Below are 27,780 nucleotides of genomic sequence, written 5' to 3'. Positions count from 1 at the left end.
GAGAAACTCCTGTAATCTCCTGTGTAGGTGGTGGCCTCGCCTTCACTTCTGACTTGGCCAAGTGTCGGGTGGTTGTTGATGCTACAGTGCTGGGAGAGTTGCTTATGGTTCCTGGAGTTGAGATTTGAGAAGGGATAAAGCCATGTTAATAGCTGTGCTGTAGGTAAAGCTCACGGTGTATGGTATGTTACATAAGCTGTATACAGCAGCATGCTTTCTGATGTACTTTCTAACCTTTAAATTGTACAACATATTTATTTGGAATTTGAGACACATAATAGAAAATGGGGATGTATTCACCATTTCTCTTTCTGTCCCTTGTACTGTGCTCACTTCAGGTTATCTGTTAGCAGCAGGTTTGTAGGTCACAGTCTGAATTCTGCTTATATTTGTAGTTTGGTAGTGCCCAGATACTTACTGGGAGAAGGGATCTGCTGGAAGACTAGATTAAAATAGACAACATCCTCTCTGCCTTGCGAAGTATTCAAGTACGGTCTGTATCAGGCTAATTACAGGCTGCAATTGAAAAATTATACATGAAACTCCTAAATATTTTAATATAGAATTAGGTATGTTTATAGAAAGGATTATGTGAAGCAGCTGCGTGTAGCAGTCTGGAGATGCCTACTGGACCTGTGTTTGTAGAATTATTGTTGGAGGAGAATATATAGTGCTGTGGTACTGAAGGATGAATTGAATATTCTCTTTTTTTCCATTTGCATGTTTGGTGTGGGATTGGCACATTTTGTAGATCTATGGATGATACAGAATTAAAAGTAAAACATTTATTCCATGAGGGAGTAAAAATCTCCACTGTGCAGCCATGAGAGTGCATTTGGTGATTACTGAGCACTGTTCTTTCTTCTAATATGTTTTAATGAGCAAATGAATTGCATTCAGAAACATCCAGATTGTATTCCCCTTTTGATCAGTGCTGTTAACTGGTTCATACAAGTAGAGACCTAACAGAAAGCTCGCTGCAAGTGTGAAAGGGAATTTGGAGGATGTTGCTCAGAAATGTAGCAGGTTTGTTTTTTTTTTACTGTCCCTGATCTCTACTGTAGTTTCCTACTATTCTCTGAGCTTTCTAATGCTGCTGTTCCCTTTGTGTAGGTGACTGTTCTGGTTTTGTCTGTTAGACTGTCATTGCTGTTTCTGGCAGAACAAAAAAAATATTTTAAAAAGAGACTGGAGTGTTTGAAAGAGGAAGTCAAAGACAGATTATTTTTAGCTACCATTCCTCTTACAGAAAACACAGCAGCTGTTTTGATGAGGAAGGGATTGATGGGCATTACTGGATACCATGTCTGTACTGCGGTTCTGAGAGTTGCAGATCTATGCAGGAATCCAGTTTATATTGTGTCCTTAATGTGCCTGCAGCTGGGAGAGTCCTCCTTCCTTAAAAGCCTTCCCTGTGGTTTGGGTGGTGATAAAGCTGCCAGGTGTCCCAGTGCTCAGCTGGTACTGGGTGTGAGAGTTCCAATGGTCTCAGTGCTGCAGGTCTGCTTGCTTTCATGCTAAACCAGCAATTTAGAGAATGGCTTCCTTCTCCTAGAGACGGCTTTAAGGAGCAAAGCAGCAGTCAGCTCCCCTGCCCTACTGCTGGTCAGCACAAAAACAGGGACAAGCTGCAGCCAAGGGCTTCCTGTATCTCCTCTTCCCTGTCCCTCCTTGTTATGATTAACTCTGTCCCAGCCAAAACCAGGACAATCTTCATACCCTTTTCAAAATACCACTAGTGCACATCTATCAGAATCTTTCATAGAACTTTTAAAAATTATTTGAAAGCATTACAATATGCCTTTTTTGGTGTGATGGTTGTGAAATATATATTGGTATTGTTCATCAGCTCTGATGTTTGCTCTCCTCTCAAGCTGTAGATACACAATGCATAGCATGTTCTCTTTGCATCCAAATACAGCACCAAGTACCACCCATAACGCACATATAAGACAACTGTTGGCAAAGTATGGAGGCTGTGGCTGTGCCTGTCCACCACGATCACTTTCTCAACCAGGAGAAGATTGTTCTGTCTGCTTGCTGATATCTCCCATCCCTTTGTGTTATTGTTCCCTTTAAAACAGTTTGTTGTAATGTGCTGCACATTATCAATTTGTAGAAAATTATTTGCTGTTATAATTATAGGCCAAGACTCGGCAGATGTAGCAAAGGGAGTGGCCACCCATGCATCACACCTGGTTAGAAGTGGCCCAGGGAAAATGTCACGTTAGGCCCTTGCTGTCAGTAATTGCTTGCTAAATGAACTCTTCTCTCTTTTTCACTGCTTTTTTCAACATGTTTGAATTCTACCAAGTCCTTTCCTTCTTCCTCTTTTTAAAAATCAGCATTTAATTGGTCTGTTATCTTGAACACTCCTCTTTCTACTGTCACACTTAAGTTACAATCACAGTTATTTGAAAAGCAGAGGCTCTTACTTTCTGTGAGTCTGGTGGAAGCTACAAATTTATTTCTCATTTTTTAAATGACAATATTGTCTAAAATTTGAAGGCTGAGTCTGAGCAGGACCAGAAAAAACATCGTCTCACTGTCTCCATTCTGATTCTTTATTTCCAAGTCAGAACAGTAGTTCCTTCCCTTCCAGGAATGGGGTTTGGCCCAGAAGTCATGTGGGAAATTAGTTGATTCCAAATGTGCATGTGAACAGCATAACCATCACTAGCTCAGTAGGATGTATGAAGCAGTGTAGAGGAGGGTCTGCTCTACTCTCACCTTTACCTCAGGGACAATTTATAGAGGCAATGGATTGGCTTCTGCTGCATCTAACGGGGAACAAGAGGACTGGGTGCTTGGGTATGTCAACCAGGAGAGACCATCTATAGGTCCTGTTCCATCTCCCTGAAGGCCTCCACACACTTTTGTTGCTCAGTTTTGACAGCAGCTTCCCCCAGCGGAGGTGCAGAGGACAGTGGCTGCCGTTAGCCCGCTGGCAGCCTGCAAGGGCAGTCTCCATTGGAATAACGGATGGACTGATTTAGTAAATAGCTTTGATTCCTGTTGGTAAAGGCTGTGTTATTTTTAATATGCTAATATAACAATTATTTTTTTCTTAGCCCCTATATAATTAAGGAATTGTTTGATTTAGTGATGTTCCTTTAGGTCTCTGATGTGTATTCAGCTTACTCCCAGAATAACATTAGCTGATAGACTCTAAATTTGGGAAACACAACTATAACCTCAAACACCTGGAGAGATGGGGAGCACTGTGAAGACTGGAAGTGGCCCTTGGTCTCCATGTGAGAGTTTCATTGCTACTGAAAGCTGCCGGTGAGTACTGGACACCACTGCTGTATTTATATGCTGCACTTGTGAGCATCTCTGTTAAAAGGAACAGTCAGCAGTTATAACTGCTGTATCATCAGCTGATCTGCTGATAAAGCAACAACAAATGTCTTGGCTTTGGCAGGCTTGCACAATCAGATGATTGCTGTAATCCAGCTGCCCCTCTATCAACACCGCAGTACTTGTGATGTTGAGGATGCCCCTGACTTTGTAGCAGCTAAATCATACCAAAAAAGGAAGAGGAGGCTCATCATTTGCACCAGTCTCTGTTTCAAGAATAACATTGCTTTGTCTTATACTGGTGGATTGCAGCAGGAGGAAGGAAATAAAAGAGTAACGAACATGTATCTGAGTTTGTGTCCCAGCTGGTGACCAGACCATAGGGAGAAGTGTGTGCGTGGGTGTAGCAACCCTATTTTGCAAGGATACTCCTCCTTCCTCCTCCCTTTTGCATAAATACCACATGCCAGTTTGCCTGGGCCTTTCTACCTGGAAATATGAGTGATCTAGAAGACCTGGAAACTCTACAGCAATATAAGGCCATTAAAACTTGAGTGCTTGTCTTTTTCCAGTCAGATGTAGATGTTAATGTGGGAATTCATGCCTAATGCCACTTTTGAGAGGTGGCAGAAGGCCCCCTCAGTACTCAGGCACTCTGGTTTTTGCTGTTATGTTTCCCTCTGAGCCAAAGGTTTCTTTACTCACAACTTTTTCTAGTTTTGAGTCCTTCCGATATGGTTTGGTTTGGGTTTGTGTTTTCAGCACTGAAGTAGACAGATAGGAGAGAAATTGTCCTCACTGATTTTTATTTCCCCTCTCCCTCTGATTTTTTTTTACTGCCACTGTACTTCTCCTTCCTGTTCCCTCCTTCTGTCTTTCCTGCTTATCTTCTAGTCTCTCTTGCCTCTGTTACCTTATGTTCCCATTTCACGCTGGCCTGCTGTGCACCTCTGTTCATCAGGACCTGGGCTACAAATGCCTGTCCCCACAGGCAAGCATTTACTTGCATCAATACCTGACCTGCTGTGATTAGCTAACAGGACTGAATGATTACCTTTGCTTGTGCCCCCCAGGTCCCTGAAGTACTCTTCCAGCTCGCCCTGGCAGGCAGCAGTGCGTTGTGTGTCTCTTTCCTGGTTCTCTCTACCACTCAGTTTTTGTGAGCCTGGCAGAGGCAAACTGCTGTCCTGGTGTGAAGTTTGGGCTGGATCTTGAAGGGAACATGGGAGGCTTCAACTCAATGCAGCCGAGAGTTTGCAAGTGTATAATAAAACTACATAACTAACCCCAGCTCATGTTGTTTCTTGTTTGATTGCCATAGATCAGTCGTATGCCAGCTGATCTAGTAAGTGCCATTTATACATATATTTTTATATAAATATGTACATACATGACCGGGTGTGTGTGCATGCACTCAGGTACATGGGTGTGCCTTTTCTCTCTCAACCTGCTATGAATGGTAAGGTTCAATCTTAGAATTACAAAACAGTTTATATCCTAATTATATCCGAGATGTGAGTTAACATTTTTGATCCTATAACTGGAGACATTTAATAGGTTTCCTTTCTAAATACAGCTGTGTGCTTTCCAGGAAGAAGATTGTTGGCTGTTGTATGTACACAAATAGCAGGATTCTAACTTCAAAAGTATTTATATTGAGATGTCTAACCAGAAGGGTTTTGGTTTTTTTTGGGTTTTTTTTGTCACTTTGTCAGCTGAGTTCAACTTAGAATCAGGGTTCTGTACTCCTGATAAAAGCAAGATTAAAAAAAAAAAAAAAAAGAAAAAGATAACTTTAAAGAAGAAAAAAGTAGGTGTAATAGTTAATAAAAACTGACAGGTTTAAATGTGTGTTGGAAAGCAGGTAGCCTGAATATATAGAGAGTAATACAGCCAGTGAAGACAGTTCGCTTGTACTGGCTCTGAAGGTGATGTTTCATCTCTGTTTTAGATACTGGCCAATGAGTTTAGCTAGTGCATTTTATCTACGTGACGTTGTTTGCGCGTGGAGCATGATCAGCAGCTGAGGAGGGTTGTGTTTGGACTGTCCTGGGCAGCTATCAGAATTGAACAAAAACACGATGTGAAAGAATTGGATTCTAAAATGATAGTAAGATGTTTGTGCACTTGACATACCCTGTTTCTTGGCAGGAGGCTCCAGGCCCTATAAACCACTGGAATATAACCGAGGACCAGCAAGGTCCATGTTACCAGCAAGATGATGTATTTTAAGTGGCAGTGTTACCTAGGTGCTGCTTATTTTCGTCAAGTGTCATTTCATCAGCAAAGCATCACAGCTGCCTCTGAGTAAAACACAATAAGCAATTTGAATAGTTCCTCAGGACAGGAACTGAAAAAAAAAATCTCACAGTCAAAGTAATGCAAGTCCTTTGTGGAGACTGAACCTAATGAAGCCAATGGGAAACTGGTCAGGTTCAGGCCCAAGGAAGTCTGGCTAAGTCCCATTTTCAAGAGTTATTTATGCCATTGTTATCTGAATCTAATTGCTGTATGGGAAATTTGTGTTCTTCCGATCGCCTCAGTACTTTCTCTAGAAGCAGTCTGCCCATGTAAGTGACTCAGGTTTGCAGTGCTGGATGGAGCTGCGCTGAGGTGCCTTTGAAGACTTGCTGAATGTCCATATGTCTGTGGAGGTTTATAGAAACCACACTGCATGACTGTACATGTGTGCTTGTTGCCCCAGGAAAGTCTAAATAAACAACTGGTTGCTGCTTTGTGTCCTCATTCTGCCATGAAGGTTAGTCCACTAGAACCTTACAAGGCCACAAACAAAGCGCATGTAGTAATAGGAAACTCTGCCTAATGCAATGCATTTCTCATAAGGTAGAAAAGAAGTGGGTTCCGAAGATCTGCCTTGTTTAGAAAGAGCTGACATGTTCAATAAGATCTTTTTTCATCTGTTTTTAACAATTGGTAGTGAACTGTCATTTGGAACAAGACAGGTCACTTTGAGGTAAAACTGGCTGAACAAAAACATTTCTTTTACTTACTATGCTTGCATTATAAGTACTAAATGTTTTAATTTCTTATTTGGTAAACAGTCAAATACTAGTTTGTTTTTTGATGTTGCTCTTTATTTGCCCTTGAAAGATACATTAATAAATTACAAGCACCTAAAAATAGCAGAAATAGCAAGACATAAGCCCACAAGTACCCCACCATCTAACAAGGTGAGAAAGAATGTCCCTGGCAAAAGCTAAAAGTGTTGTAAATAAAATTTTCAGAATTGGCTAGTGGCCAGAGAACAGCATATCTGGGTCAGATGATCGACTGTGGTGTCATTTGTCCTGTTGTTTTTCAGGAGGTATGTCAGGCTTGTGAACAGTGTCTTCCCCTTGCATCTGTTATGTCCTGCTTACCGAGGCAAGTTCCTGTCTTGCAAAGCACCTCAAAATGGCACACAGTGCAGGACATGTCCCTAATTTTCAGTGTCTATGAATTTGATTATTGTACCCAGAGGAATGCTGCAGGTCTGCCTAAATGGGGAAGGCACAAAGGCAACCAAGCTGCCATTTTCAGAAGTACCTCTGGGCACTTGCACTCTGTCACATGAAATCTGTGAAAACGATGCCTGGAGAAAATGAGTGCAGTGGTTGGAAGTTGTCAGAAGTTGAGCAGGATTTCTGTTGCAAATGCAGTGGCTGCAGTTTGTGAATGAGAATTGTTGGCTGTTATATCTCCATGTTCAAAGCTATCACCTGGGATAACTAAGGTAAGATATGCATTGTCTGGCTGTCTAGCTTTCTCCCTGCCCCTCCCAGATGTAACAGGGTTACTTAGGTTAACTCCTGCCTGCTCAGAAGTCATGATGAGATTGTTAGACTAAAGAAAACTATGTAATTAAACTTACAGAGGTAGCCCAAAACCTCACACACCTCAGTAATTAATAAAAAAGTAATTAAAAAGTAACTGTATAGTCTGATAAGTAGCAGCAGCAGCCATGCAGTCAGAATACATGCAGAGAAATTAGTCAAGAGCTGTAACTATTCACACTGCAAAGGAGATATGAGCAAGACTTTTTTTTTTTTTTTCCTTCACAAAGAGATCGGTGTCTGACTGATTCCCTATTCAGTTACTGAGTCAGAACCTCAGTTCTGTAGATCAGTGTAGCATTGAGGGGTCATGACAGGTTGTGTCAATGAAACATCTGGTCTTGTGCCTGTATATTCATTTTACTGAAGGAGCATTAATAAATAGAATATACAGAGTTGCTGATTTTAAATGTCAAAAGCATGTTAGAGACATTATCGAGTTCATTGTTTCATTAAGACATCTGGTAATAGCTCATTTAAAAATTAATTGACTACAATGTTTCCAGCTGGGATTTTCAAAAGAGCATAGGGGATTTCAATCTGCAAATCATACTGAGATTCAGGGACAGACTTTGATTTCTGAATTCCCAAGGTTCCCTCGAAAATCCAGACCTCAGGAGTTCATAAAGGGAAAAGTAGTCAGCAATGGAAGAGGCCCATAAGGAGTAGACATTGGTAGGAAAGCCATACTGAAGTTGATCAGGAAGGTGTGAGCGTAGCCAAGAGGTTTAGTTTCCCTGGGCAGCTGCCAGTCCAAACCGACTGTGCTTCTCATCTTTTAGCAGTTGGCCTTCTAAGAACTTCTTCCTGCCGAGCGTGCAGGCACAGGAGCCATAGGGGGTTTCCACTGGGACCAGAACCTGAGGGGGACAAACACAAACAGGACATTTCTGAGACAGGGATGTGCCAGCACCATCACAGCAGAAACTGCAGCTATTCACTTCCTCCCAAAATCACACCCAGGCCCTTTCCTTCTCTTATGAACATCAGTGGTAGGTGCTGCTGTTATCTCAAGTGAAAGTGGATCTGTAATGTCCACCTGAGAGGGCAAGGGTAGGATCGGATGGCAGCAGAATCACAAGACTTAGGGAGGGAGACTCGAGCATAACAGACTATAGACCATTGATGCAAAATGGAATAAACTGGTTTCTCTCTGTCATGTGAGGATAACGTAACTGACTTCCAGTTCCAGTGACCTGGCTGTCAGCTAGAGCAGCTGTGGAGGGGGAAGCATATGTATCTCATTCCCTGCATCTCTCACCCTCTGCCTACTCCCAGGCTTATACCTTGTCCACTGTTGAACCTATCTGCTTTGGCTCATAAGGGCTGCAGAAACATCCCTTCACTGCTCCCTTAGAGTGCTGGTCTTCTGTCACCTGGAGCTAGCCCATGGCCTAGCTACCTGCTTGTAACCCCACTGTGCCCAAGGTGCTCCCTGTCCTCAGCGGTGCTGCCAGTGGAGCAGAAAGAAGACCCAGGGTATGCTATCTTTTCACACTGCCTGCCTACAGGAAAGGATGCCGTGGTGCATTCTGCTTGGTTAAAACTGCACAGCCGAATTCAGTAGAGAAAATGGGAATGATTTTTCAGAGGTAGTCTCTGTCACAGATCCCTTTGATCTTCAAAGCATTCCATTGTGCTCCTTTAGCTTTTCTCAACAACACAAGAAGGCAATTATCCTTCTTCTGTAATCAGTGTAAATCTCTTTTAGAGGTAAGGTGGAGCTTTCACTGGGGCTGGGGGAGAAAGTTTGTTCCCTTTAACTTTGTTCTATGCAGAACTGCTGCAATGCTTTAAAGCTGAGTATTTCTAAAGAGCCCAGGCAAGTTGTGTTTGGAGAATTTACTTACTTCTTTGTCATTGGTCAAGCCTAAATTCTTCATGTCTACAACATTATAGAAAGTGTTGTTCAAGACAGCTTCTATGACCTGTACCTGAAACGATGAAAACAGATGAGACAATGAATTAGGGCACCTTCTCAGCCAACAGTCCAGCAGTCTTCACTCACTGTAAAGAAAAGCAATGCAGCCCCCCACCCCTCCATATGTGCAGTTGATCAAATGCAATCTATTGAACATGTGGACAATGCTGTAGCACCCCTTTCACTTTTACTCGTGTCCTGCCAAGCACGGAGTGATATTCTCCCCCCATTATGTTCAAAGCTGGGGAGCACCATATGAACTTCTCAGTGTGTTTGTATTTTTTTCAGACAATCTAGCTGCACCATCAAACAGTTTCCAGTCTTACTTAGAACTGACAGAGGAAATAATAGGCTCATTTTGGTCTTCTCAGTGGTCCGACTAACATTCAGTATTGTTAAAGTAAAACATCAGCAGGAGAAAAGAAGATACCTGTGACACTTTGGAAAGGACAAGCATCTGGATATCGTTGACAGTCTTCTGATAAGAGGCTGAATACTTCCCACAGTCAGGTGGCCCAGCAAAGGCTTCAAGGATACATTCACGGATTTTGTTCCTAGAGGTAACACAGGTTTTTACAAAACCTTGTCTCAGCTGTCTCTGTCTAGATCCATAATAGTATACTGTGGGTTCTTTTTAGAATTTCTCTGTCTTTTCTGACAAATACATAGCACATGGGATTTCATGGAAGAACAATTTCTTCATCCTGTCACTTCCAAATTCCCACCCACCCCCAGCTCTGTAATTCACAAATGGGTGTTTTGCTGAAAGTATTTAAGAAATTAGTTAGTTTGTTCTCCTGAAGTATTCTGCTCTGAATACTGAGCTGTCCATTTAAATACTGTCCATTGGTGCACCATCAGAGAGAGGAGTATCCCCCAAGGCATGCCTCTCGCCCCGTACTGCGTGCTTAGCGCTGCCACTGAGGGAGGCTGGTGCACAGCAGCTGCAGGTCTGGCCCTTATTGTATAGCGGACTTTGGGATCATAGATTAGGTAATAAATAGTATTTGATTTGACATATACCATATGTAATCAAAGTCAAAATCTCTGCATTCGCCATATGACCATTTGCAGAAGAGCTCTCCACATAAAATCCTGTCATTCCTTTCAGGAAGTGTGGTGTGTTCATTCTTATAGAAGCCTTCGAATCCAGACTGTGTTGTCTTCATAAGTTTCAGATCTTTAATTCCAGCAAAAACAACCAGAGGACCTGTGATACAAAAGTATGAGACAGTATGAGCTCCTGTTCAGCCAGAGAAAGAAACCTCTGTGTGCATACTTGCAGTGACAGCACCAGAGCCACGAAGCAGTCTGTTGCAAGCCTAGCTACTTCTAAAAATTATTTTCTGCACGCTGATTCTAGCAGAAAGGTAAGAAATAAGACAAAAAGTATGGAAATCAGAGCTCAATCTAGAAACCAGCATCCCATCAAGTGACCTGCAGCCAAGGAGAGGTGAGGACACCCTTTATCTCACCTCCTTGGAGCTGGGACATGCATCGGGTTGGCTCTCAGTGGTGTTAGTTCAGGGATGACTAACTGCTCTAAAGAGAAATGAAATAGGCTGCTAGTGCTGTGGGGTACAGGAGAGGTGAGATGCACCTTTTCTAACAATGTAAACGAGTGTAGAACTCTCTGGACAAAGACTTGGAGCCTCAGTTAGAAATACCCATCCTGTTGCGAGTTTTGCATCCATAAGACCAAGAGGGCAAGGAGCCAATACAAATCCTTGTAGCTCAGCTGATTGGCAGGAACCGGCACTGATACAGATGCCACCCACAGGTTCAAACTGACAGGGGTTTTGCTCTTAGCCCCAATTTATAAAATGTGCTGTTGTCTAAAGACCAAACAGTGGTGTCCTGAACTTTTTCTTCTAGCAAAGCTTTTGGATGGCAGCTAAAAAATTGCAAGTGGTCGGTCATTTAGAGCACACCAAACTGATAATTGAAAATGTCACTGACCAGAGATGCCAAAAAAGCAGATTCAGAAAAGAGAAACTTCATGGCACAGAGGCTTATCTGGAGCCTGTACAGACAGCAGTGGCTGAAGCCCATGCTGCTGTTTCTGTGCTGCTCTTGGTGCTCACACTGGCTAGTTAAAAATTAATCCTTAAATTTGTCCAGCACATAGTAATCCCGCCTTTGACTGGGAATACTGACAGACTTAGTCTTTAAATTGTGTCTTTGCAGGAATTTATACTGGAAATAATTCCACTGTGATGAATATTTCTAAATGACATGATTATTCAGAGGGTTGTTTGTTTTTTTTTTTTTAAACTGCCTTGTCATTGGAAATGATCAAAACTGTATCTCATTTATTTCTTCTCTTCTTTACATTCATTATTGTTTTTGAATGGGTCCAAGGAGGTGTACCTGTAATTTTGACTACAGCCCCCTGTTATTTATTAAAGGTTTACAAAATCTAAAGAGGGGACTGTCCTTGGACAGGATATTCTGGGGTTTGTTCAGATCTTGATGAATTCATTGCCTGGGTATGAGAGTATAATACACGTGTTAATGTCATGCAGATACTATCAGCGAACCTTGGGATATATTTATCACATATTCAAATGCACAGGCTTGTTTGAAAGAGCTCCTTGCAATGAATGATTTACTGAAATCATTCTGTCTGGCTGTCTGTATAGCAATAGACTTCAAACTCTCACTGGAGAATGTTAACAGCCAGGCAAAGTTTGCAAGGTGAACAGCCCATGCTGTGCCTTCAGTATGTTTTGTGCTTGAGCTGCCTTTTCAGTTGTCAAATGTTGACTCCATTAAGTTACTTACGATGTTTTCAATATCCAAAAAACTCTGAGCCTTTTGCCAATGGCAAAAAATAAGCCTGTAACTCTGTTAAGCCTCACTAGGTTTCTTTTAATGATGAAAAGTTTTAAAAGATGGGATTAACTGAGAAATAAATTTCTGTGTCTGGGTGATAGGTACATAGGAGGATGATAAAGATAGAGAAGGTTCTTATTATTAAGAAAAATAAAAGGGATTTGAAAATCTTCTCTTTGGTTATTGTTCACCTAGGCAGGGAATCCTAAAGAAACAGCTAAAGGGCTACATGAAGGGAAGTCTAAAAAGGAAAGGCAGTTTATTCAGTGAGCCTTAAAGGCTTATTGTTTGTGTAAAACCCAAAATTGCAGAATTTCATGCTGAATTTTCAAGGTGATGAAAAATTTAATTAAATCTGTACATTAAGAGCAGCAGCTTTTCAAGAAAGCATAGATTCTTTTTGATTTTTTAAATTCAAATTTCTTTCTTAACATTTTCCAGAAACAAAAGTCTATACTATTGCAGCTGCCAAAATTACAGCAGTAGTTACCATTACTAGCAACATTAAACAAGATTAGGCCAAGAAGCACTGGAGACTTGTCCGGTTTTTTTGAACACAGGGACAATGCTCAAATGCATCTTTCAGAACTTGTGTCCTGTCTGCAAGGAAATTGGCTTCACCACTGGTCCTAACCCTGACACATTAGGAAAATAGGGAGAGAGGGTAGGATGGGAAATAATTCAAAGTTACATTAGGGCAGTAATAGATGGATACCACAGTAATGCCTAAAGCCTCTCAACCCTCTGTGTGAAACCATGTAGTGGTGTCAGCCCAGTCCCCAGTAGTCTGAGAGGTGGATTAAATGAAACACCAACACAATGAGATTGAATTTATGCTCTTGTTGGGTGTCGTAGCAAGAAGAGTTCATTTTTACACTCCCTTTGGAATTAAAATTTACAGACAGACAGTTGAGCTTGAAAGCTTGTGTCTTTTAAGTATCACAAAACTCTCAGTGAAGCTAAACAGTGCTTTGTTTATGCATAGCATGCAAAAAATAGTAAGCACACTCTGAAGTATTTTCATGGGCAAAATTGTTTGCACGTAGACCTGAGTGCTCACAATGTTCAAGCCAGCCTGGCTTGCAGCAGTGAAATTGCATCTTTCTTAGAAATAAAACCAAGGAATGTTGTCAGCGTTTTCAGAATAACTGCAAATTAGGCAATGAGCCTGCAGCAGTGTGGTTCCATGATACATTCCCTATAGGGTAATGATAATAGGGATACTGCAGAATATGGTGTCACGTAAAAAAGTAAGGAGACCATTCTCAGAAGGCTATTAAATCCTGTGACAATACAGAGCAGCTCTGCTGGGTGTGCTGTTGTAACCATTATATGTTTAAGATATGCATACAAATGTGAGCTACACTATTAGTTCTTCAGCCATGTCTCAGGGGTCAAAGACTGCAAAAGTAGACTATAAAAGTATTCTTTGTTTTAGAAACTCTGGAGCGGTTTGGCTGTAATCCCTGTAACACCTCTAGCTATCTCTGAAGCCATCTTCATCTCTCATCGGCGGAAATATTTACAGAGAAGTAGAGAAGTAGGGGAAGCTGCAAGTTCTTTTCTCACCGTTTCGGCACTGCTCAGCTTCACAAAAACGGATCCCATCAGGAACGCATATGAAGGAGTGGATGTGGGGAACACCATTCTGCAATTTAGAGCAGACATGTAAGTAAATGTGTAGTAAATACAATCTTAACTTGAAAACAGGCACTAAGAGAGTGAAAAATGGCTCCAGCATAAAGAAACTGAATGTATTAGTATTTTAGATACCTCATGTAGACGTTGCCATGGTACTTCTTGAATGTAGGTTTTGACGTACGCCACTTGGCAAAATGTTGTCATGAAGTGTTTGCAGATATCTATAGCAAATTGTTCTAAAGTTGGGATCTAAGACAGCAAACAGTATTATTAGAAATAAGCAATTACCTCATGTACAAAAGTAGATTGTTCTGATTGTTGTAGATATTTGGGAAGGATCAATGTTGTTAAAAATACAGATTTCTCTCATGGCTGGTTTTGCGCACTGTGCCTAGTCATTTGATCAGTTTGCAGCATACGCTGCAAATAGCAGCTGCAGAGCCACATCAAAAGTTTCCCATTCTGTGGTATAGCGAGCTGCAGTCCTTGGACTGAGAGAAACTACTACAGAAGCCTTAAGCTTTGAGGATATAATGCTGAAATAATCATAGCTATATTCTGATTAAACTTTACAGGCTAACGATGGGGTTTCATTACCAAGACAGACAATTTACGCTACAGATTGTCATTGTGATAGATACAACTGATGGAGCTAAGAGCACAGTTAACAGAATTAAGAGGAGCCTCACATACTTTGAGACCTTCTGTTTAAAAATGCTATATAGGAATAATGCAGTGTTATGTGCTATTAATTTTTTTTTTTAATGGATACTGCTAGTGCTGTGAGGAAAAAAGGCTTTGGAAAACTAAGGAGGAGTCCACTGGATAAACTGTGGAGGAGAAAAAATTCTCTCCTAAATCACTGAAGGTGACTTCAGTGCTGATCTGACATGCCAATGGGGGAGAGATTATTTTGATGCATTTTGAAAAGAGAAAGTTCTATAACAAACACTTTCAAATGAAGTAATGAGAAACAGCAAGACTAGTTAAAAATAAAAAATACCCCATTTTTTTTAGCCAACACAAGGACAATATTCTTTATAGTGTCTGTAGGTATCACAAGAGAGTTGTTTCCATCCAGGTACTCATGAGCAGAAGTCAGCCGGAGATGCGTGCAGACTTCCACTTCCTTAACAAAGTGCTTCTTCCCTTCTCTATGAAGACGAAGGAACTTAATTGTATTCTTCCCATATTCACAGTTGAGGACTTCTATGTCCTTGATCTGCAGAGAAAATACATGATAATTGTAAAGGAACTCAGTGGAAGCCTGAGTTATCCTCAGTCAAGGAAACATAAACACTTATGTTTACTTCTGTGGTTACCTGTGATAATGAAAATTTCCATTATAAACTGCAAAGTCCTGATGGGAAGGAAAAATGCTTTCTGAAGGTATTATTACATTACTAGCAGCTGTGATAGAATTTTAGGGGGGGTAGATCATATAACATGAGTAACAGTGAACTAGTCCCTCTTGTTTGTCATCTTTGGATTAGTCCTGGCTATATAGACCTTTACTGAGTCTCCCCTCAATCATCTCTTTCTGAACTCAGAGTGTCCCAGTGCATCCAGCAACCGTGAGTACAGTTGTGCAGAGAGCAGGCAGCATTCCCTCCCGCACCCTCTGCAGTCATTCTGCTGGGGCTGGCTCTGCCAGGCTGGGCTGTTCCTCTCCAGATACTGTTCCTGATTTTCCCTGGCACCAAGAACAGACTTTCAGCACTTCCTACTGCTCTGGCTCCCTGCTCTCACAACCACTGTCAGGCTCCACCCGTGCAATGCACTGAGCTCTCTCCATTCTCACACAGAAGTTGGCAAAATGTGGTTGGCATCCTGCACGGCAGAGCCCCCGTTAGCAGGCAGAGCCCATCAGGCACTCCCCTGTCCCCAGGGCTGTCCCCATCACACATTCAGGGATGTGGCAACTTGCTGCTTTGAGGCTGAGTGGAAGCGGTGAGTATCAAAGCAACTCTTCCATGAGGGGTGGGAAGGTTGCTTTGGAAGCAGGCAGAAGTCCCAAGCAGAAAATGGAGACAGCTGTCATGCTCTTGGCATGTTGTATGTTTTATTACCCCCTCAGTGCACGTTGCAATTCCCGAAAGCAAGAAGAAAAGACAGACAGAGCTGGGCTGGTTGAAAGTGTTTACTCACAACAGTGTTACAGTTCTGATTTCCCACAAAAGGGATCAGAAGCAAGTCTGAGCAACAAAATTCAGGTCTTGATCCATACCTCCAAAATCCTGGCTTTCTGGGATCGCTGGTTTTGTTTGCGCTAAGCCCTATTCGGTTTTATCCAGTGTTTACTCACAACAGTGTTACAGTTCTGATTTCCCACAAAAGGGATCAGAAGCAAGTCTGAGCAACAAAATTCAGGTCTTGATCCATACCTCCAAAATCCTGGCTTTCTGGGATCGCTGGTTTATTTGCGCTAAGCCCTATTCAGTTTTATCCTGCTTCTGTCAAACACACCCGATTGACACACCTATTGCAGTGTTGGAGAGGCTGTACTAGAAAGGAGACACAATACTGCAAAGGTATTTCTGTTATGCTAAAATATCCAGAGCTTGTTGCACTAGACTTTCCCTGAGGCTTAAGTATCCCATACTTGGTATCAACATAGAATCATAGAATGGTTTGGGTTGGAAATGATCTTAAAGATCATAAAGTTCCAACCCCCCTGCCATCTTTTAATATAAATCAGCACCTTTTAATGTAAGTGTAAAGAGGAAAGAGAAAGAATATTTTACACACCAAAATATAAAATGAAGCTTTTCACATGTGAGTTGCTAAAAGATTATCAAATGAAAAATTGCTCCATTCAGACATTTGTTCCTGCAAGAAATGCTAATGCACTTGAAAGATAATTTTGTTAAAAACCCTAACTAATTGTAAGTAAATTACTGTGGCTCAGAGATGAGAGCGTTTTCTCTGCCTGGCAGTTCCCGCGGGCTCGGTCCCCACAGACAAACACAGAGCCCTGCCGCCAGAGCCACAACTGGGCAGGGCCCACCCAGCACTCTATCAGAACTCCTCTTTGCAGGAACTGTGCTCGCTACAAGGGCTGGATGGAGAAGTAGTGAGATGGAAATGATTTTGTTTTGCTTGCCTGAACACTGAGGTTTTTTTCAGCTAGTTGTAAAAAATTCACACTTTAGTCATGCAGCACTAAAACGAAAACAAAAAGGGTTTCGGTATTTGCAGCTTTTTTTTTTTTTTAAAGCAGAATACCTTGAATATTCTAAATAGTCAAAATACTATCTCCTAAAATACAAAGGTGAGCTTTCTCAAAAACTGTCATTTTGCCATTTGTTGCCCAAAGCCATGGTGAGCAGTTTCCCGTGGCTCCCGGGGGGCCCTGGCCCCGCTGCCCGCAGCGTCCCTGCAGCAGGAGCCTGACTTCCTGGGCTGGCTCTGCCGCCTGGGGTGTGATTGCTGCATCATACAGCAGGAGCTGACAGTTAATGCAACACAACTTCTCCTTTTAAAACCTAATCAGTGCTTGCCCTGTGCAGCCGGCAAACCAAAATGCCTGCGGGATCTGCACGGTGTCACCCTGCCTTGCTATTGCTTCTCTCCTCGGCGTCCCTGTGGGCAGCTGAGATTTCCTGCAGGAATGAGGACGGGGAGGCAGTTGACTGGTAAGTAAATGCTGCACAGGGGAGAAACACTGGGTGAGTAAATAACACTTGAGATTAAACCATGTGAAGTAGGTGGATCACTGAGAAGAAATGCATAGCAACAACTGTTTTAATCCTGTTTGCCTGTGAGCAGTAGCTGAATTTTGCATTTGGAAAACCTAGGAGAAGTTATTGAAGTGTGATTTCATTTCACTGAACCAACCACCCTACTGCATGATGACTAACTGCAGAATAATCATGGGTTTACACAGCCTTCATGTCTCATCATCAAAGGGAGCGCAAGCTGTGTTTGGGCGCCAAGGCTGCACCCACCGGAGGCAGCCCCCAGGCCAGGGCTCCCGCACGAGTCTCGTCCGGCTGAGGAAGCTGAGCCGGGAACACAGCCCTGTCTCACCCTAAGCCTTGTTGCTTGTACCTGAACAGCAGTGTGGTGGACTTGTCCCCCTGTTGCCATCACAGGGGGAGCAGGGGCTGAGCTGCCCCGGGGGGATACCGCAGGCATGCGGGGCCGGGTGGCAGTACGGGAGAGCCCCCCCCTCCCCTGTCTGTGCCTGGGGACAAGAGGTTGTTCCCCACCGCCTGAGCTGCCAGCACATTAGAGCTGGTACTATCCCTCTGCCAGCAGCAAGCCCAGATTTGGGTATTAAATAATTAATTGTATTAATATGCTTTGAAGATGAAAGACGCAAAGTATAATTACATAATAGCCAGAGCAGGTTTAAAAAGCAAAACAAGGGCTCTTAGAAAAACAGAACAGAAGCCTCCCAAAGGTAAATATCAACCAATTCCAAAAGAAAAATGTCTTTCTCATGGAACAATGATCAGTTTGGATACAAGTGATAAAGAAGCAGGTGCTATTCTTGCACATCCCTTCCCCTGCACACAGAGCAGCTGCAGGGAGGGCAGGGGCTCCTCACACCGCAGGCAGGCTGCTCAAGCAGGAGCATAAAGCTAGCTTTGCTCTGTATTGGCATCGCGTCTAATGTGTGAGGGTCTGGTCTATCCCTGTGACTTGTCACACTTGCTAAGGACCTTCTAGGTAATGCAATTTTTTCAGGATCAGACGCTTATTTGATGTAGCTACCCAACAACTTAAAGGTAGGAGAAATTTCATCTCTCCACCAACTGCAATTATTCCTTGCAGAATGAGTCTGTTCATGTTAAAGCTAAAAAAAACCCAAACCAAACAAACAAAAAACCAAAACAAAAATACATTTACCATCCATTTCTTAAAGGAACACAGTTTTTGTATCCAAATTCTCTGCTAAATTCTTTGAGAGCCGTGGCTAGGAATAATTCATCTGTGCCTCCATGTGAATGTCAGCAACGTGGGACCTGTTCCAGATGAGAACTGGGGGGTCTGCACAGGCAGAACCCTGTTCCCCTCTGACATGTTTAGCAGGAAGGACAGCGGGGATTTCCTTTACAATGCACTGTGATCAAATGAAAAAGAAATCTGCCTGTCTGCAGGGGTCATCCTAGTTTATTGACAGTAGTCAGCTTTTGCTTAATTCTGGATTTGGTTGCTATGAAGCTGATAAGAGAAGCAGAACTGAAACTGCTCAGAAAAGCTTCCTCTTAACCAAAAGATGTCGATGCCCTTTCAAACAAACACAGCGCTGCAGGTTTTACATTCAGTTAGCAAGAGCTTGATGTGAGTTCCTACTATTCAGTGGTTTCATCCTGCAACACTCTGTAATTACTCAGTATTCTCACACCCTTTCATTTGCCACTAAACCGGAGGAGTCACTTGCCTTATCTGACCTGATCCCATCTGCGCTCCCCAGCCGTGCCTGCAGCTCCCACCCACACGCGGTGCCTGGGCTGGCAGAGGTCTCCCCCATGTTTTCATTGCTCTTGGGAGCTTTTCCCACCATCTTCACTGCACCTCACACAGGGACTACCAGAGCAAATGGCCGTAGGACTGTCTCTCTGAGGGGAGCAGACGGTCTGTCCTTTATTCTTCCAAACTCACTCTGTTCTGTGGGAAGTTTTTCAAGCAAATAAAAGCCAAAACTCTGCTTTCTCAGAAGAGTCGAGTCAAGGACTGAAGCCATGGATGCACGCTGTCTAGGGTTATTTTTAGGCAGGGAAGGGAAGAAGTAAAGATGTGATCATTTGTAGTTAGTGTTCAGTCACAAGCAAACAATGTGGCAATGCTAATTGGGTACAAGCGGATTTGCTTTTCCTTGGTTCTCGGGAAAATGACTTTCACTCTGCTCCCACAAATGCCTGAGCTCTTGAGAAACGTCCCGTGCACAAATAGCAGTTATACAACTTCAATTGCTAATACACTCGGCTGGCTCTCAGGAAAGGGCCAAAACATGTATCCACCGGGAACTGGCAAGCCATCTACTCAGAGCTCAACTATTAGCATTTCCATAAGCATACCTGCTAACGCGGATTTGTCAGATGGAAGGCTGTAAACACCCCGAGAGCATAAGTCTTCCAATACAATTCAAAGCAGTTTGGAAAGGCTTCATACACTAATTCCTGGATCAGCTCGTGCTACTGTAACTGCTGCTCTTCCTCTCCTTCCCAAATCTTCATTTCAAATAAGGGGATTGTTGTGACTCCTCGTGCATGGACAGCTCTCTCCAGCATCGCTATATAAATCACTTTTTAATCTTCTCCTTGTGATCCCTCATCAGCAACAATTTCTCTTGAGATATTTCAGGAACAACATGCAGTAGCAGTGCAGGTGGATTGCCAGCATCACCAGTGGTGTGTGTTTCTCTTCAGCCTGTGCGCGTATGTTTCTCATGGACTGAATGTTCCTCTAGCAAAATGCTCTCCTGCCACTTCTTACCTGCTTTTGGAGATGCCTTTATTTTACCAACTTGAGACTGTAAATCAGCTGGGCAAGGCTTACTCCTCCTGATATACTTCAAGGATTGAGCACAGTCAGGCTGCATTTTTGGTAAATAGTGTAGGATTGGAAATAATGCCACTCGGTTCTTACTATTGACATAAGTAACAAATTACTCAAGTACAGCACTCAAAGACAGTGGCTCGATTAATTATATTGTAACTAATCCCACGTAAACCTGTTAATATGCTATATGGACATTAATAAAAACTGAGCTATTTACTGACAATATTGAGTGCTCTGCAATTTCGAAAAGATTTGTGTTTCTGGCTAATGGTTTGCAAATATCTGAGTTGCAACAGTTCAGTGAGTCTGTTACAAAATCTAGGATTAGAACAACTTTATCACATGGCTTTATACTTATTTTGTGGTTTTAATATGTATAAAAATAACATTATGCATTTTATAATTTAATACAAAATTGTATCTATTTCATATAAAGTTATATTTATATAAAATAAGAATGTGTTGGTAAGAGGTGTCCAGGTTGACCATGAGAACGTCAGACTGAGTTTGGGAGCTGAGGTTCTTTGCCAAAACCAGGAGCAATAGGGATATGGTGGCTAAATGGGACTCCAAGCCAGCGCTACCCTAAATTCTTTCATGCTACCAACAGCAGTCTGACCACAGCAACAGGAGTCTGCTGCCGAATCAGCCTCCCTTGCTGAAGAAGTGTGTCTGCAGCAGGCACTGTGCTGCCACACTGCTGCTGGCCCTGCTCTGGGTCATCTCCTCGAGGCTGAGACATCCGCACCGCACGGGCAGCACTGGTCCCTCTCCAGCATCAGCACCCCCAGGGTCACCCTTCTCTTAAATCCTTGGGAGGGAAGGAGTTATTGATTTACACATTCAAACAGGATGGTTGTAAAAAAAAAAACCAACCAACTGCTCTTCACTGTTGCAGGTTTGCTCTTTACAAGTTGCCAAAACATGCCAAAGGAGAGATCCCCACGCTGGGGCTGGAATACCTGTACATGGACACCCTGGCGCCGCAGTGGCAGCTCGGTAAATACCTTGTCAACGTGACACAGGGTGCTCTGGGACAAACACTGAAGCAGCTGTATGAAACGTACGAATCTGAGGCAAGTGATGTTTCATTCTCACTTCATTAGTACACTTGATATTACATGCAAATGAAATGAACCGGCCAAAATAAGCACGTAGAGGTATGGCTGGACCTGACTGGCTAGATCTACTGAAGCACGTCAAGGGGAGCGTCTTGATAGCTGGGCAGATTATTTGCAGTTTTGGCTACAATTAGAAATTATCCTCGAACTTCTAATTTCTAGTTAAGCCTTCCACACACTGAAAGTATTGCCCATCAGAAAAATGAGCGTTGGTACATAGTCCCTTTGGCTTCTTCTCTGCAATTCATATTGAGCAACATCTGAAGCTGTGAACTTGCTGTGAACTCAGACCAGGGCCGGTGGTGACTATTACAGACACTTGTCCTAAGCCCTCCCATGTGCATGTGTTTCACACTGTGTCTCGAATCAAATCTGGGTTTTGTTGTTCCCCCTGAAGTCACTGTGACTGCTTCAGCAGTGATATGCTGCTTGTTAGGCCTTTCCCTCCCCCCCAGTCAGACACTTCATTTATATTTGTGTGAAGCAATTATAAAACACCACAAGATCTTCCTATGGTTATTTTTTTACAATGTACATAGTATTCTTGGGAGCCTGGGTGTGTCTGCGTTTCTGCTGCAGGTTAGTGGTAGAGTGTCATTAATTTATATGTAGATTCCCAGAAGTCAATCAAATATTGGCAGTCCGGTCAACTCTCCTATTCCAGGTCTCACTGCAATTGTAATATACTGTTCACAAACTCTAAGTACATTAGGAGGGAAAGGATGTCCTAACTCATTTGAAGCTTTCTATTCAAGGGGAATAAGGTGTGGCCATATGCAAATATTTTGCAAAAAAAGCATTAATTGCTTGACCTTCATAAGAACACTTGTCATGTCTATTTTTCCTCAGCAAACATTTTCACCAGATCTGGTTGCTGAATCACTGACAGGCATAAAAAAAATAAAAACCAACCAAACACGGGGGAACTTCTTTGCAAGCAAGTGCCCAATAAATCCATGCCAATGATTAAGAGAACTTCCACTTTATGTTAGCTAGGACCCTAACGCTCAGTCATCAGCTTTATTTTACTGTGACTTCTGCAGATACTGTGTCAGCTGAACTGGGATAAGGATTAGGCTCGTGATGTTCACACACAGAAGAACTCCTGAATCCTTTCTTCTGTTCCCAGCAGATGTTCGCTGAAATGCCTTCCTTTTACTGAATGTCATGTTTCAGAAATGTGTGTTTCCCTGCAGAGGAACAGCATTGCATATGCAATGTACAACGATGAGGTCCCTGAATCAGACTCTGACGGGTGGAAAAGAGGACATACCAAAGGTACAGGGAGAGTCCCAAGCTGCTATTTTCTCCTTTCTAAAGCTGGGGATAGCATCTACTTGTCTATTTGTCTATCTGCATATCTAAAATTCCTGCCTAAAGCAAAACTGGAGAATGATTTGCATGATGCGTGGTTTGTTGTATAGTTATATATGCTGCAGCTTCTGTCTTGGTTTTGCTATGCCTGTGGTGTGTTGAAGATCTCTTAGGGCTTATGGATCCTTTTTTTTCTTTTTTTCCAAGAGTTGAAATTCACATAGCTCTATTCAGTGAGTACAGACACATTGTCCTGAGCCTAATGGCAACAGCAGTACAAGATGTGAAAGGAAAGGCACCCTAAACATAAAACCCTCCAAACTCTTTCTCTCTGGGGCAAGAAACCGCTGCCAAGATCATGAAAGTGCTAAAGTATGCAGTTAAAGTAAAGCAAGACTTTAAATAAGCGTAACATTCAGGGGAGGTCTAAATGTTCCCTTGAGGAAGCAGATGGGGTTTGCCCAGCCTGACTGTGAGATGAACACATTTTGCAGGGCTGTATTTTCAGGCTGCAGCAATGGGGACGGCTCGGGAGCGGTGCTCTTCCCTGGAGCCCCCTGCTGCAGGGGGAGGCACAGACCATCTCTCTGCTGCTTCTCTGTGGAGGAGAATTTGGTCTGGGGAAGAAGACATGATGTTAATGGCATCTCTTTCCCCTTACACAGTGGATATATGAAGAGAAGGAAAATGAGCAGTGCAGAGAGGGTCACAGCCACTAGATCATCAGACTTTTTGAAGACAAAATTTGAGCAGAGAAACAGAAAGGTTTTGAAAGATTTTTTAAAAGAAACACGGTGACAGTTTGAGTTAGACTATGCAGGAGAGAATTAATGCCATTTTAATACAATATTAGTGTCTCCTATAATCCATTAATTGACTCTGGAGCCAGTTTACTGTAGACATTAACAGATTGAAGTGCGGTGTCTGCAGCAGTAAATCCAAAGTAGGACACAGTTCTATCATCTCCGGGCTTTTTCCTCCTTAATTCATCACAATAACTTTTTTTTTCTTCTTCTTTTTTTTTTTTTTTTTTTCAGGATTTCTGCTCTTGGACAAGTCACAAGGCTTCTGGGTGATTCACAGTGTTCCCCTGTTCCCTCCTGTCCCGGAGGATGGTTATGGGTATCCAGCTACTGGGGAGTCCTATGGACAGACGGCCATCTGTATAACCTTCAAATATGACCAGTTCACTGAAATAGGTATGAAAAGCTTCTCCCTAAGAAAGCCTTTGTCCTACCGCATCTCTCTGACTGTCTTCCTTGAGGTTTTGCCTCAAAAATCGCTTGTTCTTGTCCTTCGTTGTTATATTGGGAAACCAAGTGATGCCTGGAAGCAGCATTCTTGGCTTCAGTTATGTTTACCCAACGATTTCCTGTGTGAATGTGGGAAATGCACTCTTCCACTCTGTCTCCATCTCCCCATGGGGTCTATTGGGATGATAATAATAGTCACAAGTGCATATCAAGGCTAAACTCAGTCCATGCATACAAAATGCTTTGGAAATGTAAAGTAGGATGATTAATCATTTTTACCAGTAATAGCTCGTTCAGTTGCAATCGTCTACAGTTCTAAAAATCTAAGGCAACCACTGCTTGAGCTAGAGTAGTAGCCTTGACACGTCAGAAGTATGAAGTGTGTAATAAATATCACCCAGAATTTCCCCAGGTACTTTTTGACACATAAAATACCAATTCTAAAAATAAAAAACCCAAAATCTATACCTGGAAGATTCAGAACAACCTGACAGTGATATCTAGTACTGGAATCCTGAAAAGGGACTATCAAAAGGTGTTACAAGTTATACTGGTATGCTCCCTAACACTTTTCACACTGTTTTTCACTAATTTCTCATTTACAAACCTCAAATAATATTGATGAAACACATGCGCTGTGCAAATGGCCAGGCTGGCCACACCCCAGTGCTATCTAAACCAGGCTCCTGTTTGTGAAAGCGCACCTATGCATGTGTTTAGGGAATTAGAAAATGAGTTGCATACACTAATGCTTTTCCTGCTTCCTCCTCCCAGCTTCTGGTAATCTGTGGTTCAGGGATTTCCTGAGCTGGAAAGACTGGAAAGTTCCTGATGGACTGGTCTTCCGTGAACTCATCTAATGAACCCATTTGTTCCCTTGCTCTTTACAAATATCCATGGCAAGGGCTTCTACAGTTAAGCTGTGCGCTGTGCAGAAAAGTAAATTTCTTCTGCAAATTCAATCCAGATGCTGAAATTCAAGCTCTGTTCTTCCTAAAACCCTTTGGCAGGTCTTGTGTTTGCATTTGGCTTGGCAACTGTAACTGACTGGAAACTACTCCCATAAATACGGGCAGGCTTCAATTTACACACGCTGTCTGAGCACTGTGTGACTGCTTAGAAGCTTGAAGATAAGCATGGGTGTAAGTGGTAGTGGACTGAGACCATCGGTTAACAGTTCTGCGAAGAACAATGAGGTAGAAGTAGGAAAAACTACTCTCCCAGAGAGTCTAGGTGCTGCAGGGCCAGGCGGAATTCAAAGCAATTAAACAGGTCTTTGGTTGCTAAAATAAGATACTTTGACATTGAACTCCTCCAGGAGATAGGCTGTGAAGATTAAGAAGGATTTAGGTTTCCTTTCTGAGGCAGAACTTTACTCTTGATTGCTTCGCTTTAACCCATTTTAATTCTGCATAAGGTCATTTCTTTGGGTTTTTTCTCAGACCAACAGATGCTGAGTTACAATCCAGGAATCTACAGCTGTTCCATCCCCAGCATCTTCCAAGCTGATCTCCCAAATCTGCAGAAGCTCTGTGCAGGGTCCAGGCTGCCCTCGGTCCCCTTGCGCCACCTCTCCAAACTCCAGTCAGCTCATGGCGAAACCTTCCTCCACTTTGCGAAGTCACACATGTTCATAGATGGTAAGAAAACCTGTTGCTATCTATCACATGTTCTCAAGGAAGTAACAAGTGATTAATATATTCTTTGACAATTAGTATTTTCTTTGAGGGGAAAAAAGAAGTTCAGTTTCTGAAATAAATGTAACAGAGGGCAGGGAAAGATGTCCCGTCATAATATTCTCTCAGCCCCACAAAACAAATAGTTGACTAGTCCTTCAAACACCTTCTTAAAGTGTCCAATAACAGCATTTTCAGAAAATTTATTTCCTGCTTTTCAACAGTAACAGCAAAGAACAAAAATGGGGGTTATGATTTTTCCTTTCCTCTTTGTTTGTAAGAGTTTTTCCAGGAGGAAGAAAAGTAGAAATTAATTTCTGAAACAAAAGTCAAAATAAGGAGATGGGGCAAAGTCCCTTCTGCCCTACTTTATGCATTGGAATGAAACGAGCCCAGTTTAAGTGATGCTTTTCGGTCCCCTCCTAAATGAAGGAACATGGAAGACTAACTTCCCACACCTGTGTTATTCCACAGATATCTACGTGGCCTGGGTGGCTCAGGAACTGAAGACCGATTTGTTGGCTGAATCCTGGCAGCATTCCGGCCAAAAACTTCCCTCAAATTGCTCTCTCAACTACCACGTCTACAACATAAATCTAATAGGGACACCATTGAATTCCACCTTTTATTCCATTAACGATCATTCCAAATGGGCTGTTTCAAGGGAATACAAAGATCAATGGACCTGCATCGGAGACTTGAACCGTGCTGCTGAGCAAGCCTGGAGAAGTGGTGGGTTCATTTGTACACAGAATGAACACATCTACCAAGCCTTCAGGCATTTGATAATTCACTACGAAAGTTGCACTGATGCTTCCACAGGGATATAAAGAACCCTTCCTCCCAAACAGCACAGCCCCTCCTTTACACAGAAAGCATAGGAAACATCTCCCTGAAACAGTATTTTTAGTCTGAAAAATGGCCCTTTGTGTTGCCAGATGTGTTAGACCTTCACCTTGTCAGCTATAAAAGCAGGCGGTGTGCAGGTAAATGACGGCTGGTTTTCTCTGCGGCTGCTGAGCCACGCTCTGCCCTCTCCTCGGCTCTCAGCCGAGACGCTGCTGCACAGCGCTGCACCAAAGCACATCGCTGTGAGTGACCGTGCAGGGGCAGCCCCAGGGAACTTGTGGTGCTGGTCATGAGATGGAAGGAACAAGAGAAACCTGTCTCATTAGCTAGTCTGCCGGGGCTGGGCAGTTAGCAAGAGAAAAGTACCCCAAAATGCTTCAAAATCGGCGCGTGTTCCTGGCACTGTTAAGATCAGTGACAGCATTTCTACTCAGTTTAGGCTGAATCTCCTACAGAGCTGACATAATTGGTTACAGACAGGGAGACGAGTAGATCTGTGGACAGGAAGGCTTCATTTTTACATGATTAATTTTTAGAGAAGAAATGAGCTTTAAATAATTTGTAACCAATGGTTTGAGAGTATTTCTAGTGCTTTTATTCATGTACAGCAATCTTATAAACAAATAAACATGTCCAGAATATGAATAAGCAAAATAAATTAAGAGTGAAAATGGTCTGTTTACAGTCTCCCTCTTCCATCTTTATAGTTATTTGTGGTTGGTTGCAATGTTTTATAGCTGCCAAAGGAAACATGGAGACAATTAGGAAAAAAATTAAAAATAAAAGAGAAGAAAATATTTGAAGATGTTGTTTCACCTGCATTTTCAAACTACAACAAATGTGGCTGTTAATTTTCAATGCCTCCCATTTCAGGCTTAGGACCTGAAGTTTGCATGGACTTGTTATAAAGACAAAACTAACTTGAAAAATCCTGATATGCTCTTGGTTCATATTTCAAAAGTGTATGTGTATTTAATATGTTCCTAAATATATTTATAGGGTCATATCTCACTTGTATTTTTTTTTTCCTGAATTGCTAATATAAACTCCAGTCTGAAGAGTTGGCTGTCCTGCAAATATTTCTGGTTTGCTGTGTTCATGGTGCATACCACTGATTTTCCACAACGGTGCTTTAAAAGGAAATAGATACAAAGAAATGCCCGACAACTGCAACAAGCTGTTGAAGGTTTACTTCCATTTTCACCCTGAAAAATCAACCAAACAATAGTGTACAAAGTACCGAACAAATTATTTTCAGAAAACATTTGTGCATACTTCCTGAAGAAATTAAAATATATTTGGTCTGCTTAATGAGGAGAATTGTCCAGGAAGAGATTTTATATTTAGTCAATCTGGATTGAAGGCAAACCTTAGTTTCATAGCTCAGTGAAAATAATGTAGATAGTTTAGCTATTCTGCACAAAACAGGACTTTTTATCTTCCCTACATATGACCAAATAACATTTGATAAACAATTTGCTTGATAGTGTTTTTTCCCTGATACTTGTCAAATTGGTTGACACATCT

The 27,780-nt window shown here is 42.3% G+C and overlaps 2 protein-coding genes across 2 annotated transcripts; one reads left to right on the top strand and one right to left on the bottom strand.

Annotated features, from left to right (window-relative positions):
• Positions 1–7,737: 7,737 nt before the first annotated feature.
• Positions 7,738–15,325, bottom strand: LOC104459978 (uricase-like). Its single transcript, XM_010076291.1, has 8 exons — positions 15,258–15,325; positions 14,534–14,807; positions 13,663–13,779; positions 13,459–13,537; positions 10,078–10,264; positions 9,485–9,608; positions 8,984–9,067; positions 7,738–7,993 (listed from the first exon to the last, which is right to left on the bottom strand). Exons 1-8 carry the CDS (start codon positions 15,323–15,325, stop codon positions 7,862–7,864), a joined length of 1,065 nt encoding a protein of 354 aa, XP_010074593.1. The 3' UTR covers positions 7,738–7,861.
• A 1,727-nt stretch (positions 15,326–17,052) lies between these two features.
• DNASE2B (deoxyribonuclease II beta) lies at positions 17,053–26,234 on the top strand. Its single transcript, XM_010076290.1, has 6 exons — positions 17,053–17,165; positions 20,939–21,116; positions 22,358–22,439; positions 23,513–23,674; positions 25,171–25,368; positions 25,879–26,234. Exons 1-6 carry the CDS (start codon positions 17,053–17,055, stop codon positions 26,232–26,234), a joined length of 1,089 nt encoding a protein of 362 aa, XP_010074592.1.
• The last annotated feature ends 1,546 nt before the right edge of the window (positions 26,235–27,780 follow it).

The sequence above is a fragment of the Pterocles gutturalis genome, unplaced genomic scaffold (assembly GCF_000699245.1).
Source record: "Pterocles gutturalis isolate BGI_N339 unplaced genomic scaffold, ASM69924v1 scaffold21258, whole genome shotgun sequence".
NCBI lineage: Eukaryota > Metazoa > Chordata > Aves > Pterocliformes > Pteroclidae > Pterocles > Pterocles gutturalis.
This window is presented reverse-complemented; position numbering and strand designations above follow the sequence as displayed.

Bases quoted from the DNA above. Each gene is read 5' to 3' on its own strand.
- DNASE2B (XM_010076290.1), top strand. From the start codon at position 17,053: ATGCCTGCGGGATCTGCACGGTGTCACCCTGCCTTGCTATTGCTTCTC. The intron at 22,440-23,512 runs GTACAGGGAGAG...TTTTTTTTTCAG, and splicing joins GAAAAGAGGACATACCAAAG to GATTTCTGCTCTTGGACAAG. The intron at 25,369-25,878 runs GTAAGAAAACCT...GTTATTCCACAG, and splicing joins GTCACACATGTTCATAGATG to ATATCTACGTGGCCTGGGTG.
- LOC104459978 (XM_010076291.1), bottom strand. From the start codon at position 15,325: ATGGAGAGAGCTCAGTGCATTGCACGGGTGGAGCCTGACAGTGGTTGT. The intron at 14,808-15,257 runs GTAGGAAGTGCT...TCCTTGACTGAG, and splicing joins GAGAGCAGGGAGCCAGAGCA to GATAACTCAGGCTTCCACTG. The intron at 10,265-13,458 runs GTGAGAAAAGAA...TTTGTATCACAG, and splicing joins AGCTGAGCAGTGCCGAAACG to GTCCTCTGGTTGTTTTTGCT.